Raw genomic sequence first — 20,081 nt, 5'->3', positions numbered from 1 at the left:
TATATTCCATTCAGCTAGCATGATATTGAACTCGTTTTCGACTCATTCAGTATCATGCTAGCTGAATGGAATATATCTGATATACCACTCAACGCCAGCCAATATTATTTAAATACGCCACTTGTATTTTTCATACGAGCTCCATCCGAGACATGGAGAACCAAAATCGTAACATAAATCTCTAAATGTCACTTGTGAGGAAATCGATGAATTGTTTTGATAAATTTGGGTACTTTTGTTTGTGAATGTGTCTATATAATAAAAAGAAAATCACACGTTGGCTTGAAGATATGAAGTGTATCTTCTCGTGGAAAAACTCGCATTTTTCGTATGATATACATCATGGATCTGAGTGACATTTAAATAATATTGGCTGGTGTTGTGAGTGGTCTATCAGATATATTCCATTCAGCTTGCATGATATTAAACAAATGAAAGATGAGTAGCTGAATGGAATATATCTGATAGGCAACAAAAAAAATCCAGCCAATATTATTATTATTATTATTATTATTACTATACATACACACTCTTTCTGGATGTTCAACGCATCTTTCTCTTTCAAAATGTTCCGTATTTAACGAAGCAAACCTGGCAGCCAGTCCCAGTCGCTCGCTAGCGCGAAAGTTTGACATCTCCGAAGTGTGACGTCATGTTGTCTTGACAACCATGCAATATCATAAACCATATTCAACGCTCATTCTCCATTGGGGAGAATGACGTAATACACGTATGATAAGTGATATGCTAACAATACTGCGTGTTATCAAACCAAATGAATGAAACCCACTAGAAGGGAATAGAACACGTGTTTATTCCATTGAAAAAGTGTCCTGTATGTATAATAATCACCGATATTTCACTCTGATGATGTCACTCCCAGTGGTTTCCCACTGACGAGATGCGAGTTGTCAAAATGGTTAACCGGTTCAAAATGAAAATTCTTTTGATGAACTTGCGTATTCTTTTTTCTTTTTTGTGGATGTGTCCATATAATATAAAGAACATTACATTGTGGTGCAGATATGAAGTTTATCTTCTCGTGTTGAAAAACATTTTCACTCATTCGCTTCACTCACTCTCACTCGTGATCTATACATTCACCACTTGAAGATAAACTTTGAAATATCATATATATATATATATATATATATATATATATATACATACACATATATATATATATATATATATATATATATATATATATATATATATATATATATATACACACACACACGTGTATATATCACAACTGTGATATTCTGTATTTTTTATGGTTTAACTCATTTTAACTGAAAAGCTTTCTCTCAAATGCCTGCCTGCACAATGTTGTATATACATGCACTCCAGTTGGATGGACCGTGGCTGGAAAGACTAAACTCATAGAGTCCCATTAAAGCTAAGTGCAATGGCTGATTAAGTGTATGGGTAAACATTTGTCTCCTTCTCAGCTTATCTGAGGTCTGTTGAGAACCAATCACTACTGACTGGGCCTTGAAATCCATTTCTTCCCCAATACAATACATGCCACTATATGATCAGGACATCACTGTTTTATTAACCAGGATTTAACTTTTTTTTTTTAGTGCTGAGGTGTTCTATCTGGGTTGATATTATTATTATTATTATTATTATAAACTGACTGGTTCAAGACCCAATTTGAAAGACGTCGATTGTTCATACAGAAGTTGCAATGTATTACCAAGGTCCATGCCATGGTATGGACTAACTTGACTGTATGATTCACAGTGGGCTCTTTGCCCAAACACTTCCGTGTTCTCCTGTGTTAGAGCTTCTCCTGCATTTCCAGTTATTTCGCCACACTCAGTCAGTGCATTTACATGCACATCCAAATCGAGCTACTGTCGGTAATCGAGCTAAGGGTCCCAGCAGGGGTGCCAGAGAAATCCAATCCTACATGCACACAAGGAAATCGAGCTATTGTGTGAGGTACGTTGTGCACCCGAGCCACAGGTGGCGCTACACGCCCCATTGTGTTGGTACACTTCCGGTTGTCGTCATGAAGAAGAGCTATTCAAGAGTATAAACAAAGTTATCAGTTCCGTGTTCACAAAGTTATCAGTTCCGTGTTCTCTTCTGCTGCTCGCTACTACTACTGTTGTCATGCCGACCGAGGCTGTTGTGTTTCCCGCTTGTGGTCTCGTCACTCATCACTTCCGGAAGGGGCAGTGCTGAAGTGAGTAGCTCGACTACGTAGCTCGATAGGGTTTACATGCACTAAGTAGCTCGGCTACAATCACATAATCTAGGTCGCGTAGCTCGATTACGAGAAATCCAGTTCGGTTCGATTTCAGTCGAGCTAAGGTGTTTCCATGGCATTTAGAACTTCGATTTTAGTCGAGCTACGGCAGAAATTCGATTTTCTCTATGTGCATGTAAACGCACTGAATGGCGACATTTTACAGTTAGTGACTCCAAGAGTGCCTGAAAATGAATGCCAGTAAGAATATTTGCAAAGCTCCTTCAAGCAAGCTGGAGAAAAGCTTCAAATTTTATGTTTTATCATACATACACAAGAAGAAGAAGGAAGAACGAAGATGATCAAGAGAAAAAAATCAAGAAGGCTGCAGCAATGAGTGCTTGGACCCCTACTGCAGTTCTTCCATTCCGTATTGTGTTATTCATCATAGCACACACATTCTCTTTCTCGCTCTCTCTCTTTTAGCTGGAGGCTTCTTTCAGAGGCTTTTAAAACCTACAAAGCTTCAAACCTCCAAATAAACCTCCAGGTTTACATTCATTTGAGTCAAGCTGAAAAGCCCCTGTGTTTATGATGTTTATTCTGTCCTTAAAAAATGTCTTGAACGTCTTGTACCTCAGCCAGAAGAAATGATGACACGAAACTTACGCTCACGTAAAGGCGTGCTCAGCAGTGCAGGATCTTCATGAAAGCCTTGCGGAACTCCACGTTGAAAGTGGTGTATATGATGGGGTTCACGGCACTATTCACGTATCCCAGCCACGTGAAGGCATTGTACATTTCCAGAGGCACATAGCAGCTAGTACAGTGGGTCTTCAGGATGTGAGTGATAAAGAAGGGCAACCAGCATATAATGAAAACGCCTGAAAGAGAAGGATGCTAATATGTAATCGAAATACAAGTATACTTGCAAATACAGGTCAAGTGCTTCAGTTCATGTTCACGCTAAACATCAGAATGCAGAAGACATGTGATTCCAGTGATCTTGCTGCTTGGGTTGAGTACCGTAGTTCCTTTCTGGGATTTTCATAAAATGACAGGTTCTAGAGTTTACACAGTGGCGTAAAAAAAAAGGAACCATACAGTAATTGTCAGTTCTGTGGGCAGAAACACCTTATTGATGAGTGACGTCAGAAGAAAATGAGCAGATGGGTTTGGGCTGCCAGGAAGATTACAGTAACTCAAACAACCACTCTTTACAACTGTGGTGAGCAGAAAAGCATCTGTTGAACCTTGAGGCAAATGGGCTACAACAACATAAGACCACAAGACATCAGGTTCCACTCCTGTCAGCCAAGAACAGGAATCTGAGGCTACACTGGACACAGGTTCTCCCAAATTAAAGAAATTGTCAAGGTTTTAGGTGGACGCTTGTTTTAGGCAGAAAACCTGATTTTTTTAATCTATTTTTTTTTTCAATATCTGACTCTTTGGTTGTACAAATTTGACCATATCTGAGGCAGTTTGTCTGAAGTTGGATACAGGTGCTGTGTGGAAGAAAGAGTTTAAACTCACTACTCACCCAGAACAATGGCAAGCATCTGCGTGGCCTTCTTCTCCTTGTGCTGTGACATCTTTCTCTTGCTCATGGGCTTGGTGACATTGGTACGGGTCTTGCCATTGGACAGGGTCTGTGTTTCAAAAGCTTTGGCTCCAGCTGGCATCTGGGTGTCCTTGGCATGGCCGTTCTTCTCATCACAACCGGGCTGCCAGTCATCCCTCAAGGGTGAAGTGCAACTCTGACTAGCCATCACAGAGCCTGCTGCAGCTGGTGCAAGCTTCAACTTTTCTGGAGGACTGGGGCTAGCCATGAGGCCCACCTCCACATTGCTGTCCTGCTGCATCTCCTCCTTTATCACCAGCTGTGAAAAGATGTCACAGAATTTGCTTATATATACATGACACATTATTATTATTATAAGGTTCTACCTGGGCGGAGAGCCATTTTGAGATATGTGACACCAGGAGCCATATGGGACATGTTTTAACATTCCAACTAGCAAAAGTATTGATGGATAGTACTGTGCAAAAGTCTTAGGCACCCTATTTTTTTCCCCATACAAACTTTGCTATAGATTTCTATTTTATGACTTCTACAACCCCAGTTCCAAAAAAGTTGGGATGCTGTGTAAAACATAAATAAAAACAGAATGTGAAGATTTGCAAAATCATGGAAACCCTGTATTTCTTTGAAAATAGTACAAAGACAACATATTAAATCTTGAAACTGAGAAATTTTTTTTGTTTTTTTGAAAAATATATGCTCATGTTGAATTTGATGTCAGCAGCACGTTTCAAAAAAGTTGGGATGGGGCAACAAAAGACTAAAAAAGTTCCCTCAGGAAAATTGAATCAAATGGACTTGGTTTTAAGTCTTTGAAGGTGTTTCACCTCTCATCCAAGAGGCTACTTCAGTTCACTTGATCAGCTTGTCTGACTAGATGGAGCTAGTCCAGAGGTGGGCAAACTACGGCCCGCGGGCCACATCCGGCCCGTTAGCGTTTTTAATCCGGCCCGCGGAAGACAACCATATAAACACGATTGAGCAGATCTATAAACTATAAGCGTCAGTGTTATCACGTAGACAGGTGTTCTAGAGATCCGTCTTTCCAGTCAGTCGTATTCACGCGAGATTACATTTGCAGAGTGGTGCAGCGTGTGCCATGGAAGTCATTCTGGCGCCCGTGCCACTGATGATCTCGAGAACACAGGACAAAACTTTACAGTGAGTGGTCCTAAAAAAAGAAAAGTGGACAGTGAGTGCAGGGTGTTCAATAAAGAATGGACTACTAAATATTTTTTTGCTGAAGTCTGATCAAAGGCTGTATGCCTTATTTGCAAAGAAACCATTGCAGTTTTAAAGGAATATAACATCAAACGGCACTTTTCCTCCAAGCATGCTAATTATGCTAACAACCAGTCAGCGCAAGCACGGACGAATACAGCTCAGCGGTTGCTGAGTGAATGTGAGTATTAACACTTTCTCTTTTTAAAACTATGTTGGAGCTGTAATAAGATGGTAGTCACATGTTTACAGACATAAAAAGTATAACTCTTAGTAATGTTGGTTGTCGTGGGTGGCTGCTGTAGTGCTGGTGTTTGTTTTTAAGTACCATGTGCTTTTGGGTGTCTGCTCCGCCCCTCATTTATGTCCCTGTCTGCTATTATAGGTGTATTATGAGCAGCTGACCTTGCTTCTGCTTATATCTGTTCCTGGACTTTTGCCTGTGGAGGTTATTCTGATCTATGAGTGGCCTTTTGGAATATGAAAACCTGTTTGGAACCTGTGTTTTGGTTTTTTGAGGACTGGAAATATTTCAGTGAGTGACTTTGAACCTGAAAACCAGTTTGGAGTTTTTTGCTTTCTTGAGCCGTTTTGTTTGATTTTGTGGGCTGGATGGATCCAGTGCCAAACCACTGAACTGCAAACATGTTGGCATGGTGTGGTACCCAAACTGTTGAACTGCAAACATTTTGGAATGGTGTGGTACCTCTCCTACTAATGGTGGTTGGTTGTACTGGCAGGCTGGAAGTGGATGGTTAAAAAAAAAAAAAAAAACACTCAGGTGTAAATCTACGAGTTCAGTGAAATGTACAAAAATGATATGTACTGATATGTAATTTAGCTCAATTTAATGATATGCAATTTAATTGTATGTATAAAATGATACAAATACACTGGCATCCTACTCATCCTGGCAGCTCAAAGATGTAATTTAAGAATTAAGTGTGCTACTTTTCTTACTGTCACGTGTGTGTGTGTGTGTGTGTGTGTGTGTGTGTGTGTGTGTGTGTGTGTGTGTGTGTTACTTTTCTGGATGGATCCAGTGCCAATCTATTGAACTGCAAGCATTTTTCTGCTCTGCCTTTGTTGACTGAGAACTAAAATAAATGTCAATCTGATCTGCATTTGGGTCTCTGTCAGTGAAGGCCTTACAATAACTCTAAAGCTTTTCCGGTTTATGTTCGATATGTATGAATTTGGTGTTGGCCTGGCCCGCCTGGCAAATTTCAAAAGTCAATGTGGCCCCTGAGCCAAAAAGTTTGCCCACCCCTGGGCTAGTCTGACTAGTTGGTGTGAGTAGCCAGGTAGAACCTAGGTATGACAGACCCCAAACGAATGTCATTACAACAGAATGGTGCATAAATAAAGTTGACTCCAAAGACTTTATCACACCCTGGAGCACAAAAGAAACAATGACATCAGTGGTCTTGATAACGATTCCACATACCTGGGTACTCATACCAGCTGGTCAGACTAGCCCAGTCTAGTCAAACAAGCTGATGAAGTGAACTGATGAAGCCTCTTGGATGAGAGGTGAAATGTCTTCAAAGGCTTAAAATCAAGTCCAGTTGCATTTGATTCAATTTTCTTGAGGTTACTATGACCTGGATGAATGAGAATATTCACAGAGATCGACTGAAAAAGTTGTGTAATGCTAAAAAAAAAAAAACGAATTAGGTTAATTGGCTACAGGTCAGTAAAATGATTGGATATACAAAGACCATCCCAGAGAGGTGGAGTCTTTCAGAAGTAAAGATGGGGAGGGGTATGTGACTTCATTTGTGTTCTTTTCTGTCAGAATGTGATTTGAACATGGATATTGATTGGTCAAGGCCGCCTATGTAGGTACGGTATGTAGAAGCTCATAAAACCAAGTTTACCTGTGAGTTTGGACATAGAACTTTTTTTTTCACCACATGAGAATAAAAGATCCCCCAATGATGTGGTTTATGTTGTTAAATCACTTTTTGACCAAAATGCCAGATAGAATATACATACGCATGCAAATAAGACCATCTGACATACTGTTTTCTTGTTCTTGGCAGGCATGTTCCCGTTGGTCTTTACAATGACTGTGCAGAGTTTCACATCCTCTGGGTGAGTGCACTTTTCCTGGAAAGGTAATTATAAACAGTTAGCTAAAAAAAAAAAAAAATCAATAGAAGTAAAGCACATCATGGTACTGTAGGTGAGCCTTGATAGTTTTCGTGTGCAATAAGCAGGGTGTCTACAGGTTTGTCCAAGTTAAATTTAAGACTTTTTAAGACTTTTTAAGACCATGTTCCAAAAAAAATTAAGACCAAATCTAAAGTCACGCAAAAACGTACTCTTTTGAAAAAAAAAAAAAACTATATAATTTAATGTAACTTATTGTTCTTGTAAACATTCACCAGAAAACACTATTCTAGTAGAAGTACTTCATTTCTTTTCCTTGACAGGCATTCACACACTCAGAACACAATATAAGGATCGGATAAACTTGTAACTATGGCTACGTTCACACTGCAGGCTGAAATGACTCAAATCCGATCTTTTCACCCATATGTGACCTGTATCTGATCTTTTATTGACAATATGAACGACACAGATCCGATTTTTTCAAATCCGACCCAGGCCGTTTGGATATGTGGTCCTAATTCCGATTCCTATCCGCTCTTTTCATATGCGACTTCAGTCTGAACCGCCAGGTCGCATTCATCCGACTTACACGTCATCAGCAAGCCACAAATGTCACTATTCTGCGCTGAAGTAGGCGGCGGGTCTCTCAAAAAAAGTTACAACAACATGGCGCATAATCACGGGCGCAGATAGAGGGTGGGACGGGTGGGATTCGTCCCACCCAGATTTAAATTCACCTCGTTCGGTCCCCCCCACTTATAGGGAGGAAAAAACGTCTATGCTGTCTTTCTTTGCATAAGGCAAACCTCACGGAAAAATCAAAAGACTAATTTCCATTCGGTTTATTGAGGTGCACGGCAGCGTATACATAGTTGCAACAACTCACATAAAACAAAACAAAGACTGATATTCGGTTGGTTGAGCTGCGCAGACTGCACAGGTTGCGAGCTCGAGCTTGGTTGCTATGGTAACCCACAAGAAGTTTCACAGGCATATCGGGGTTGGGGTTGGTTTGCTGGCAGCTTTGTCCCCCCCCAGTTCAAAAAACGTATCTGCGCCCCTGCGCATGACATCAATGCGAGGGATGCTTCGGGCTGTGAAGGTTCTGAATCTTCTCAATGGAAGGACGCAGAGGTTAGGGAGCTGATTTCCATTTGGGGGGGATGCAGCTATTCAAGCTAGATTGGATGGGTCATACCGCAACCGGGCGGTTTTACTTCCGTAAACACTGGCCATGCTCACTGTGTGTGACGTCGTCGTATCCTGCAATGCGCATGCGGAACACTTTTAGGTCGCTTTTCGTTCATACTGAGGATCACATACAAGTCGCATATATTTGTTAATGTGAACGACAATCAGAATGCAGTCACAACGTTCGAATCCAATGTGAAAATGTGAATGAAGTCACACACACAGACTCCAATGCAACAGTTTTTTTTTTAATTATTATTATTTTCTCTGCTTGGGGAGTCACATTGTAAGCAGAATTGTTCAATTCCATCTTTGGTCAAACAACAATGCAGAAAACAAACAGTTAAACAATGTGAATGCACATACACCTGAAACTTCGGCTCACTCACTTGAAAGGTACGCTCACTTGCACTTCTTAAAACACTTGGAACGATACCCACACACAAACAATACTATTCTCTCACATTCACGCAATAGAATATATTCTCTCTCTCTCTCTCTCTCTCTCTCTCACACACACACACAATATTCTCTTACATAAACAAGACAGCACTCTTACTCATTGTACAGTACAATCATTGTTCGAATGTCGGACGATGGTAGCCTCACAGATCTATCCTCTTCTCCACAACCGTTAGTGGTGGCAGCGCTGAAGTCGGATATTTGAGGCTGATGCTCGCAGCCTTTAGCAAAAGCAACGTGCTTGGCGCTCTTCATATGAGAGTCCACCGCTCTTATCCCCATTGTGCCCAACTTAAAAGTCTTACAGCCACCACAAGTATTTTGCATCTTGCAGCCAGTTATCATTAAATTTACATTTACCCATTGTGGCTCAGACTACCCTCCATCAACAGATCAGGCACTGAGTGGTTGTCAAGCACGTGTGTGTCTAGCAACCGGTGGATTCGGAGCCTGCGCGGTATAATTGTGAGCATCAAAAACGATTAAACTTTTTCCACATCCAAAGTGTACCACATTTTAACGATATGACCGAGTAAAATCTCCATAAATTTAAGATTGAAAATTTAAGACCACGGGGTTTGAAATTTAAGACTTTTTAATGGCCTTATTTTAGGAAAATTAAATTTAAGACTTTAAGACTTTTTAAGGACCCGCGGCCACCCTGAGTAAGACAAAGAGAAAAAGAGGACTAATAGTACGCCAATCCTTTCATTAGTGGGTGGGCTGGTTTACATCTTCTTGTGTTGTTATGCTTCTTGTGGAAGATCCTTTGCCAGGCTTTGGGGAGCGAAGTATCAAATTGTATTAATTACCCTTTTTCCTTCACTGATTCTTTTATCTAATTAAAACAAGAGCGCTCTGAGAGCACAACATCCCCTGCTGGCAACTATGCCATAACTCTGGTAAAATGCGACTGAATTGAATGAAATTGCAATATGCATATTACTAACAAAGAATCCTGTCAAGTTTCGTGAAATTCCTCCAAAAATCATGAGAGGAGTTGATTTCAGAAGGTGAGTACCCTTCCTGGGATGGACGGACAGACATCTCCATGGCATAATCCCCCTACAGGCTTTCAGGCCTTTCAGCCCGCGAGGGATAATAACAATTGTGAGGGAAGTTGATTTCAGAAAGCAAGCACACCTTGATGAAATTGCCAAAGTACAAGTTTGTTAATAATCAAGGGCATAACTCTGGTAAAATTTGCCCAAATTAAATAAAATTTCAACATGCATATTACTGTCATACAACAAGGCCTTTTGCCAAGCTTCGAGAAATTCATCCAAAAATTGTGAGAGGAGTTGATGTCAGAAGGGAACAGTGGCGGCTGGCAGTCTTTCAAATAGGGGAGGCTGGTCAGTTACGATATTTCCAGATTTTAAATGAAAAAACACATCAATTTTGCCCATACTCTTGCCTCTGATCAGGCTGATTGTTGGCAGGGTCACAAACTGTGAAATAACAGGTTCTTTTGGCCCATTAGCCTACTGTCCAATATACATGGTGGTGGTGTTGGGGGGGTATATTTTAACATTTTATTTTAAAATTGTGGCATGTTGTTTAAAAATTGATCATTATTGAAAGCAGCTCTTTGTCAGGAACCTCAGCAGTAACAGCAGAGTGTTCTGGAATAGGCACAAGCACTGACCTTGGGGAGCCAAACACAGAGCTGGGTGCCACACATTTCATTCAATGACACTTTCCCTATATTTTACTTATTTTGACTGAGAAATGTTTTGACAATTTTGATAACCCTTCACTTTTAATCCAGGTCTGTAGTGTGAAATGTTCTCGGCTGTGTTTTTGTTTAAAAATGTTTTCCAAATTGTAGCGGTGTTTAATTCATATCCAGAAAAATATATATTCCAATATAATATACTCAGCATAAACATTTTAAATAGATTCTATATTTTTGGTCCATCCATGACATATTACTAAAGTAGCCTATTTACTGTTGTTGATGTGGGTCATGTGCTGTTAGCCAATTCACTTTCTCGTACCAGGAGAGCTGAAAGGAACGAGTATTGTTCCCTACCTTTTTCACCAAGTCAATTTGAGGCGTTGCTCTACCCTGCTCTTTAATTTTAATTTTTTCCTCGAAAGGAAGACTGGCAAATGGCTTCGCCAAAATTAAATCAGCAATGCTTGGCATCCGTGCGCAGCTTTCTTGCTAGCTGACTAGCCCCCTCAAGTTCAAGTTCAGTCACTCAAATAAACGACATTTCTGGAACTAAGATAGCAAACTTGACAACACTATATTTACACTTTATTTACAATGAAAATATATACAAACTAAAAAAGCTGGTAGAAACCGTATGTAATGAATGAAATCGAAATGTAAGCTGATCTCTTACAATACACCACAGCACTTGCGAATCCGCATGGGACTGAACTGAAATTCACCGCTGCCTGTCTATATTTGAAACAAGCTGTCAATCAAAGAAAATATCCCGCCGCTTTCACCAATCACCAGTCTCCTCGCGGAAACTGCCATGTCCCTCCCACTGTGAGGCTGGGAGTCCGTGGGCGGGCATTTTCGCAGTATTTGTCCAATAACTGTCTTGCATTTTGATATTGAAAAGCACAGAGCTCCCAAATGCCATTGAAGTCCACTGAGGCTGGGCTGCATCGCGCTGTCACGAGGGGGAAAAACTCACGCGCACACATTAGGCGAACTGGGGAAAGTTATAACGGAATGATTTCGCACTGTAGTTGGGTTGAGCACATATATTTCTATGATTCTGGATCTGAAATAGCAATGTTATAAGGTCGGCTATAACATAAGCCTAGTGCAATTCATCCTACACGGTGTTCGTCATTTTTAGAGGAGACTGAGCCTCCCTCGTTGTCTTAGAGCAATCGCCCGTGGAAGGGAAGCACACCTTCATGAATTTGTGAAAGTACAAGGTTGTTAATCAAGGGCCACAACTCTGGTAAAATACGACCAAATTGAACAAAATAACAATATGCATACTACTGACACATAACAATGCCTTTTGCCAAGTTTCGTGAAATTCCTCCAAAAATTGAGAGGAGCTGATTTCAGAAGGAAAACATACTCTCATGAAATTGTCAAAGTATAATTTTGTTAATCAAGGGCTGTAGCTCTGGTAAAATGTGACCGAATTGAATGAAATTACAATATGCGTACTACTGACAGATAACAAAGAATCATCCCAAGTTTTGTGAAATTCCTCCAAAAATTGTGAGAAGAGTTGATTTCAGAAGGTGAGCACCCTTCCCAGGACGGACAGATGGATGGACGGACATCGCCATGACATAATCCCCCTTCGGGCATTTCGACCAGCGGGGTATTAAAAAAATGGTAACATGCATCACCTTAATCCCCATTCTAAACAGAAAGACAATAAAGTTGTTGGAAATTGCCTGTAATCTTTTATGTGGCAGGATTTTCCCAGCCTTAATGGCTGCACATTTTTTTATGCTGTCTGCTAAATAATGCATATTCAGTGTGACTATAAGTGTGACCCAGGCCAAACGTCTCATCAAATAATGATAAACACCCAAGGCTCAAAAATGAGCATCCAAACACAGACAAATTGCTACGCTATGTCATTAATGTGCTTTAACTACCACTGAGTAGTTACCATGCATCATCTATCCATTTGCCACAATTACACACTGAGTACATCATTGAGGACATCGAGCTTCTCGACTGCAGAACTGCATGTATGGGTTAAAGAGCTTTGCAGTCACCAGAGTTCCCCCAGAGCTCAATGAACTGAATCAGTGCTCATGAATCTACTTTCCCAAAAGCTTTTAGGCTGTATGAAAGCTCAAAAACTCATTTCAAACTCTCACTTCACACTTCACTTCTCGGTGTTCTATAAGGGTATGCTGACGGCTTGTGATAAATGACCTCCTTCATTACTTTAAGGAATGACTGCACGATTGTAAAACAGCGACGCCTACTAAAATCCCTCTGGAAAACAGTCCTAGACATTAGTCACAGCTGTTAAAGTAATTAATTTGAGCAGCTGCTCAAACAAGCTTCTGATGTGAGTGGGATGCTCTGGAGGCGTGCTTCACCTTGAGAGGAAGCTGAGGCTCGGCATCCGTCCTCTGGCAACTGCGCTTGGTGTTCACTCTTTTCCGACGCTTGCGCAGCACCACGTAGATCTGTACGTAGACGAGAAGTGTGATGATGAAGGGCACGTAGAAGGACATGATCGATGAGTACACCACAAAGGCTGGGTTGGCAATCTCACACACGGCATCGTCACGTGTTGCTGAGGAAATAGAGCAGGATATTACTTTCTTGTTACCTTGAAGATCTGAACAGCAAGCTGTGAAAAATGTCTTGTTATTTCAAGACGGTGTTATTATTTCATTATTATGACTTTGTATGTCATTATTTCAAGATAACCATTGGCATTTTTTGACTTGGTAACTTATTTTAAAATAGTTTCATTATGTCATTATTTTGACTTTTTGTTTGATGATTTCAAAATACTGTCACTATGTAATTATTTCAACTTATTATCTCATTATTAACTACTTATTAACCGAGCGCAAGGTCTTTACGGGAAAATATAAGACGAAGGTCTTGACAAAAAGACCGAGATCTGATATTTTCCCATAAAGACCGAGCAAGCAAGGCTAATAAGGAGTTTATTATATGGCTTTTGTATTTCTAAGATTAAAATAGACGGTCATTATAATGAGGCGTGATGCTGCTTTCAGTCACGACATATTTGTAATGTAGTTGAGTCACGTGTGCAAAATAAATGGCTACCGGTTTCAAAACTGAATTTCTGTTAGCGGTTTCTGAATGCTTTTCGTTGCTCATTTCTTGAATAACTAGGTGATTCTGGTTTGTCTTGTTTAGCCATCTTTGATTTCCAATTAATCTTTTTGTCATTTTGTTTTTGTTTGTTTTTTTGCGACACTGAAACTGCACCTTGGGGGGAAAAGTTCATAATCGCCCACGAGCATTACGGGAAAATTCTGCCCACCAAGGAACCAATTGGAGCACACAATTTTACCAGAAGTAGCTCGTGCCATATAATATTTAACAGTTATTCCACGAAACGAGTCGTACATGAACTGATAACCAATGAGGCACATAGCGATATGATTGAGTGCAATAACTGTTTTATTCTATCCACATTCACTGGATTTTGAGAAACGGAACATTTTTATTTTTATTTTTTGCAAATTCGATAAATAAAAACTTTATACAAAACGTCCGACAAAATCATTTCCACTTAAAATGTAAACAAACCGGTGAAATGACAGTAACAATTTGTGAAAAATGCTATAATAATAATAATAATAATAATAATAATAATTCTTGAAAAGTAAAAAAAGATATACGTTCTTATCATCAACTACTTTTATTCCATATTTTGTTGCTTTTTTTGTATTTTGGGGGGTTTTGTTTTCAAGTAGAGTTTTCAACTTCTGGGAGGAGGTGAATGAAGAAATGGCTGAAATATCAAGACAAGAGCAACTTTGGATTGGAAGCGACTTCAATGGCCATATTGGGAGCGAAAACAGCGGAAAGGAAGATGTCATTGGGAGGTTTGGCTACAGGACCAGAAATGAAGAGGGAGAATTGCTACTGGATTTTGCTATGAGCACAGATATGGCAGTCATCAATATGTACTTCAAGAAGGCTGAAAGACACCTAATCACCTACAAGAGCGGAAGGGCTATGACCCAGATTGATTACATCCTGTGCAGAAAAACGAGCAAAAGACTAGTTAAAGATTGTAAAGTGTTACTAGGAGAGAGTGTGACATCACAACACAGACCAGTAGTGTGCACTATCACTACGTTCAGACTGCAACCTGAAACGACCCATATCCGATTTGTTGTGAAATCCGATTTTTTTGTTAGGCCGTTCACATTACCAATTATATGAGACTTGTATGCGATCTCCAATATGAACGGAAAACGACCCAAAAGTGTCCCGCATGCGCAAATTGACACGTAATAAGTACATCTACGTAATACGTAAACAAAAAGAAAAGCGCACTCTTCATGTTTAATGATTTCTTTTTTTTTTTTAATTATCTGGTTAGTGTTAAAGTGTGAGGTCTCATGTGTGTTTTTGTTTCTGAACTGAAATGAAAACGTGTGGCCTGGTAACGAGGGTTGACTCCTAAATGTCTCTCTAATTTCTATATAAGTGCACGACATGTTACTAGGAAGTAATGGATTTTTAAACTCTATATAGTGCACTCGAGCTTCAGTAGGCAGTCATTTGGGATACGGCCGCTGTATTACCAAACTCTTAATTCAGGCTTAATAATTTGCACATATTTATTTCGTCATATTAATAAACTTTTTCTACATTTTTATAAATATTTATTTAGATTGTTTATAGCCAGCTGAATTCTGCAACTTCTCTCAGCGCTGGCTCAAGGTGCAGAAACACCAGTGCAGTTTGCTATGGAGATGAGGCGAGACCTGGCGATGTGGTTTTTGTGGCGGCGGCTAATGAGACCGAAGGTGTCAAATTACTGGAAATTTCCAGAACAATCTTATAATCTTGTAATACAGGATGGTTTAAGTTATAAATCACTTATAGAAACTGTTTTATTTAATCAGGCTAACAGATCAACATCCAGGTCCCTACCAAATCCACCATTAGCTTGATCAATTCTATAAAAGTCTATTTAAATTCTGAAAACTGTACAAATGTTGTTGTTTTCCACCAAAGAGGCGGGATTAGCCAACACAGAATAGTGACGTTTGTCTCTTGTTGATGACGTGTAGGTCGCATGAATGCGGCCTGTCCGGTCAGACTGCAGTCGCATGTGAAAATATCGGATATGCATCGGATTTAGGACCACATATCCAAGCGGCCTGGGTCGCATGTGAAAAAATCGGATCTGTGTCGTTCAGATTGTCAATAACAAATCGGATACAGGTCGCATATGGGCAAAAAAATCGGATATGGGTCGTTTCAGGGTGCAGTCTGAACGTAGTCTATGAGGCCTGTGAAAGCATGACCAAAAAGAACAAGTGGGGAAGCGAAGATCAAGTGGTAGAAACTGGGTGATAGGACCCTCAGAGAGCTTTTTGTAGCTGAACTAACGGGAAAATTGGACATCAGGAAGAGAGATGGCACCAATACCTGGGAGAATGTGGCCCAAGACATCTGGACAGCAGCAGAAAATACAGTGGGGAGAACATCAGGCAAAGTGAAGGCCGAGAAGGAAACATGGTGGTGGTGCAGTGAGGTGCAAGAGAGCATACAGGCTAAGAAGGAAGCAAAGAAGGCACTAGATCTGAACAGCAGTGAGGAAAACAAGACCTTGAACAAAGAGAAGAAGAAGGCTACAAAGAAGGCAGTAGCTATTGCCAAGGTCCAAGCTTACCGGAGATTGTATGAAGACCTACGTAGATACCAACGAGGGTCAGAAGAGAGCATTAAGAATTGGGAAGAATAAGAACAAAGACTCGGAGAACATATACCAAGCAAAGCTCATCAAAAATGAGGATGACACAGTTCTGTCAGAGAATGCACAGATACTCTAATGGTGGCACGAGTACTTTCACAAACTGATGAATGAGGAAAACCCAAGAATCCAAAGAAGCACTGAACAAACAATAGTGGAAGAGCAGGTGAACATCATCTCAGAAGCTGAAGTCATCAATGCCTTGAAAAAGATGAAGAATGGGAAGGCGGTTGGCCCTGATAACATCCCGATAGAAATGTCGAAATGCATGGGAGCGGCTGGAGTGACATGTTTGACAGAGTTGTTCAGAAAGATCATGGAGGAGGAGAGAATACCTGGTGAATGGAGAAAGAGCACGCTAGTTCTCATATACAAGAACAAGGGCGACATTCTGAACTGTACAAATTACAGAGGAATAAAACTGATGAGCCAGACGATGAAGTTGTTGGAGAGGATTGTGGAGAACCGACTGAGAGAGATTGTCACCATGAGCGAAAAACAGTTTGGGTTCATGAGAGGGCGCTCTACGGTTGATGCCATCTTCGCCCTTCGGCAGCTACAGGAGAAGTACAGAGAAGGACAGAAAGACCTGCACACTGTCTTTATCGATCTGGAAAAGGCTTATGATAGAGTACCCAGGGAGGAGCTGTATTGGTGCATGCGAGAGAAAGTCGTACCTGAGAAGTATGTGCGCATGGTGAAGGATATGTACACTGATAGCAAAACAGTGGTACGCTGCGCAGCTGGAACAACAGAAGCTTTCCCAGTCAATGTAGGCCTCCATCAGGGCTCAGCTCTTAGTCCGTTTCTGTTTGCCATCATTATGGATTGCTTAAAGGACATGGGACATGGATTTTTACCTGGGCATAATTATGTATAAAGGACATAAGAAATGCCATCTAAATCACTGCAGGGTGTCAAAAATGTGAAAATCATCACATTATTCAAGTTTTTTTTATACATCAGCGTAAAACAAGGATTCGTTAATGAGCTAGGTGGTCACGTGACGTCACAAAAACTTTCCAAGGAGCCAGCGCTTGGGAATCTAATGTAAACAGGTTACCGAAATGGACACCATCGACAGTGACATTCCCGATGTTTCACAGAGATGTGAAGTTAGACCCTATCAATTCGAACCGATAGCTGGAAATTCACATGAACATGGATCTTGTCTTTACTCTGACGGGTCAGATGATTCTGAGAGTGAGGGTTCATTCAGCCCTCATGAAACTGAAAGCGGTCGGCTCGATAACACTTCCTGGTAAGTTAAAAACAATTCTGCTCAAAGGCTAATGATCTGTTGAAAGAAGTATTATTTTTGTATCATACATTGAAAGTTCATCATAGATCTAGCTAAAGTCCGTTGCAAGCTAGTTTTTTTTTTTTTGCTGATATTTTTCGAGATTGATTGAGATACAATGCTTCCAGAGTCCGAGATGAAAACATTCAAAATGGCGAAACGAGTCAGAATTATGATAATCAATAATTGATACACCCAAAATTATAATACTAATCCTTACCTCGGCTTTCAGTCGCTTAGCGCAGAGGTCTTCAACAGGGGGGTCGCGAAATCGCACCGGATCACTCATATCAACAAAAATATTCCTGCCCTGTCCCCTGGCCTCCGTCAGGGATGCAAACAGCGCGCCTTTCGGCGGATGCCGCCTTTTTCACGGCTGAATCGCGCAGATCCGATTTTTAAAAAAAAATAGCGATGTTCGTTCATGGAGCATGAGGCATGAAGTGTAAGGATGAGAGAGAGGCGGTTTGGGTCGGGAAGCTGCGTGCATTTGTGCAGCCTGGCGCAGGTGTGCGCGGCTTCCCGATTTGAACTGTTTTTTTTTTTTCTCATCTTTATGCTTCCTGTTTCATGAATTAATATCGCTCAGTACCTGAGTATTAATGTTGAAAGAATCCTCAGTGAAATGGTCCGAATACAGTTTGTGGGAAACAGTAAGTGCAAAGTTTTTTTCAACAGGTGTTCTGTAAAGTTGTCCTACCAAGCCTACTGCGCATGCGCAGGTGAGCCCACACTTTCCTCAGCTTCGGGTCCTTTGGGAATGTAAAAAAACTTACTCCAGGGCATTTCCCACTGGAATTATTGCAACCATAAGCAGCACAATACACCATGATGTCTAGGGTGACCACCTGCTCATAAGCCCAAGGGGGGACAAGGGGTATGTTTTTGAGGGACAATGTGGGACGCCGACCCCACTGCGCCGCGCCGGCCGCTGGAAGACTCACAGATAGTGGTTTACCCATTTCTAGCACATACTACCTTACATGGTATATCAATAATACCCTAATCTGCTGTTATTGGTGATTTATGGTCATGAACAGGCAAACAAATGTGTTTTTTTTTTTAAATAAACATTCATAATATTTTGACCATTCAATTATGACTTGACAGACACACTTCCACTTATGATTTACTGAAGCTACTCAATTTTATTTATTTTCCATTACAATTTATTCACTTTAAATCAATCATAATATAATATTGAGTCTGAGGCTTTGCAGTGCATCAGTACAGCAGGAATAGTGACAAGTCTCCATTTAGTTTTCAGTGGATTAACAGGAATTGTAGTGGCTCAGCACCACAGAAACAGTAGAAAAAAAGTCCTGCCCGATATGATATTGCGTGTTGGACAGTGTGATACACACTCGTCACCTCTGCCGCAGTCACTTTGTCAGCTAGAGAGTCGTTTTTAGGTCGGAGGAAAGCATCCATAGATTTAGACGTTTCTTTCTGTTGCACACGTTTCTTGTGAGTCTCCGCGAGCCGGTGTCGTTTCACGTCGTATTCCCCGCCATGTCCGATTGAGAAAGATGTTTTGCAAAGGTCACAAAAAGCCCTCTCGGTATCCCCCTCAACCCCTTTCAGCCACAAATATTCATTTCCCCACTCTTTCCTGTACATACACCTTCTCTTTTTAACTGGAGGTGGCGGTGCCTCACCTGCCATCTCCCCGGTACCTTTTTCCATTTTTTAATATGAAAGCAATGCATGCGTTGCACCTGCGTCCCTCGTCACTGTCTGTGCACGTGAGTGCGGTGTCATGGCAACAACAAAAAGTTGACAACAACCAGTCAGTTGTGAGGGGTGTGTGTGTGGTTTTGTTCTACAGTCTATAGTGGCGACGGTGGTGTGCTGAAATGTCAAGTAATATTCGTTTGGCTGCCTGGGTGGCCCGGGGAGAGCGACATCCCCCTCAGCAAGCATCGATTATGCGGGACACGTTCTGAATTTGCGGGACGCATAAATTCGTCTTCAAATGCTGTACGCGCACGCGCTATGCGGGACAGGTGGTCACCCTAATGATGTCCAATGTATGATGTCCAATGTACTTTAAAGACTATAAAAACAATTTTCTTGTCATCTACTTCTCCATTCATCTACCCGCTTGTGCTGTGCCCGAAAGTTTTTGTGACGTTTGATCACGTGACAGCGGCTCTTCCGGTTGTAGAAAATGCATATCGGAAGTCGAGCAGAAATGCCATATAGTCATCACGAATATAACGATTTTGCTGAATTTAATAGATGATTTTGTATTTGTTGATGCAATTAATTCATATTTTTAATGGAAAGAAACTGATATAGCGTGCATTTATGTTTCATGTCCCATATCCTTTAACAGAGGGGGTGAGGGAAAGAGCACCGTGGCAGATGATGTTTGCGGACGATGTGGTTCTGTGTGCCACAGACGAGGAGAAACTGGAGGAAGACCTACAGAAGTGGAGGGAGGCACTGGAATCCCGGGGGATGAAGATATCAAGAAGCAAGACAGAGTACCTCTGCCTGCATGGGACAGAAGCTGACAACATCTGGCTACAAGACACAAGTTCTAAAGGCCCAATAATTTAAGTATCT

The 20,081-nt window shown here is 40.9% G+C and overlaps 1 protein-coding gene across 2 annotated transcripts in view; it reads right to left on the bottom strand.

The window, feature by feature from the left end:
* Window positions 1–2,890: 2,890 nt before the first annotated feature.
* drd2b (dopamine receptor D2b) overlaps window positions 2,891–20,081 on the bottom strand; it is a 42,171-nt gene continuing 24,980 nt past the window's right edge. The window contains exons 4-7 of one of the 2 annotated variants that reach the window (XM_060912147.1): window positions 12,831–13,030; window positions 7,035–7,121; window positions 3,747–4,074; window positions 2,891–3,087 (exon numbers count right to left, since the gene is read on the bottom strand). In XM_060912147.1, coding sequence (XP_060768130.1) covers window positions 2,891–3,087; window positions 3,747–4,074; window positions 7,035–7,121; window positions 12,831–13,030 — 812 coding nt within the window. The remainder of the gene's footprint in view (window positions 3,088–3,746; window positions 4,075–7,034; window positions 7,122–12,830; window positions 13,031–20,081) is intronic. The other variant, XM_060912149.1, reaches the window with a different exon arrangement.

This window comes from Neoarius graeffei, chromosome 28 (assembly GCF_027579695.1).
Source record: "Neoarius graeffei isolate fNeoGra1 chromosome 28, fNeoGra1.pri, whole genome shotgun sequence".
NCBI classification, from domain to species: Eukaryota; Metazoa; Chordata; class Actinopteri; order Siluriformes; family Ariidae; genus Neoarius; species Neoarius graeffei.
Note: the sequence above shows the minus strand (reverse complement) of the source record. Positions and strands in the feature narration are given on the sequence as shown.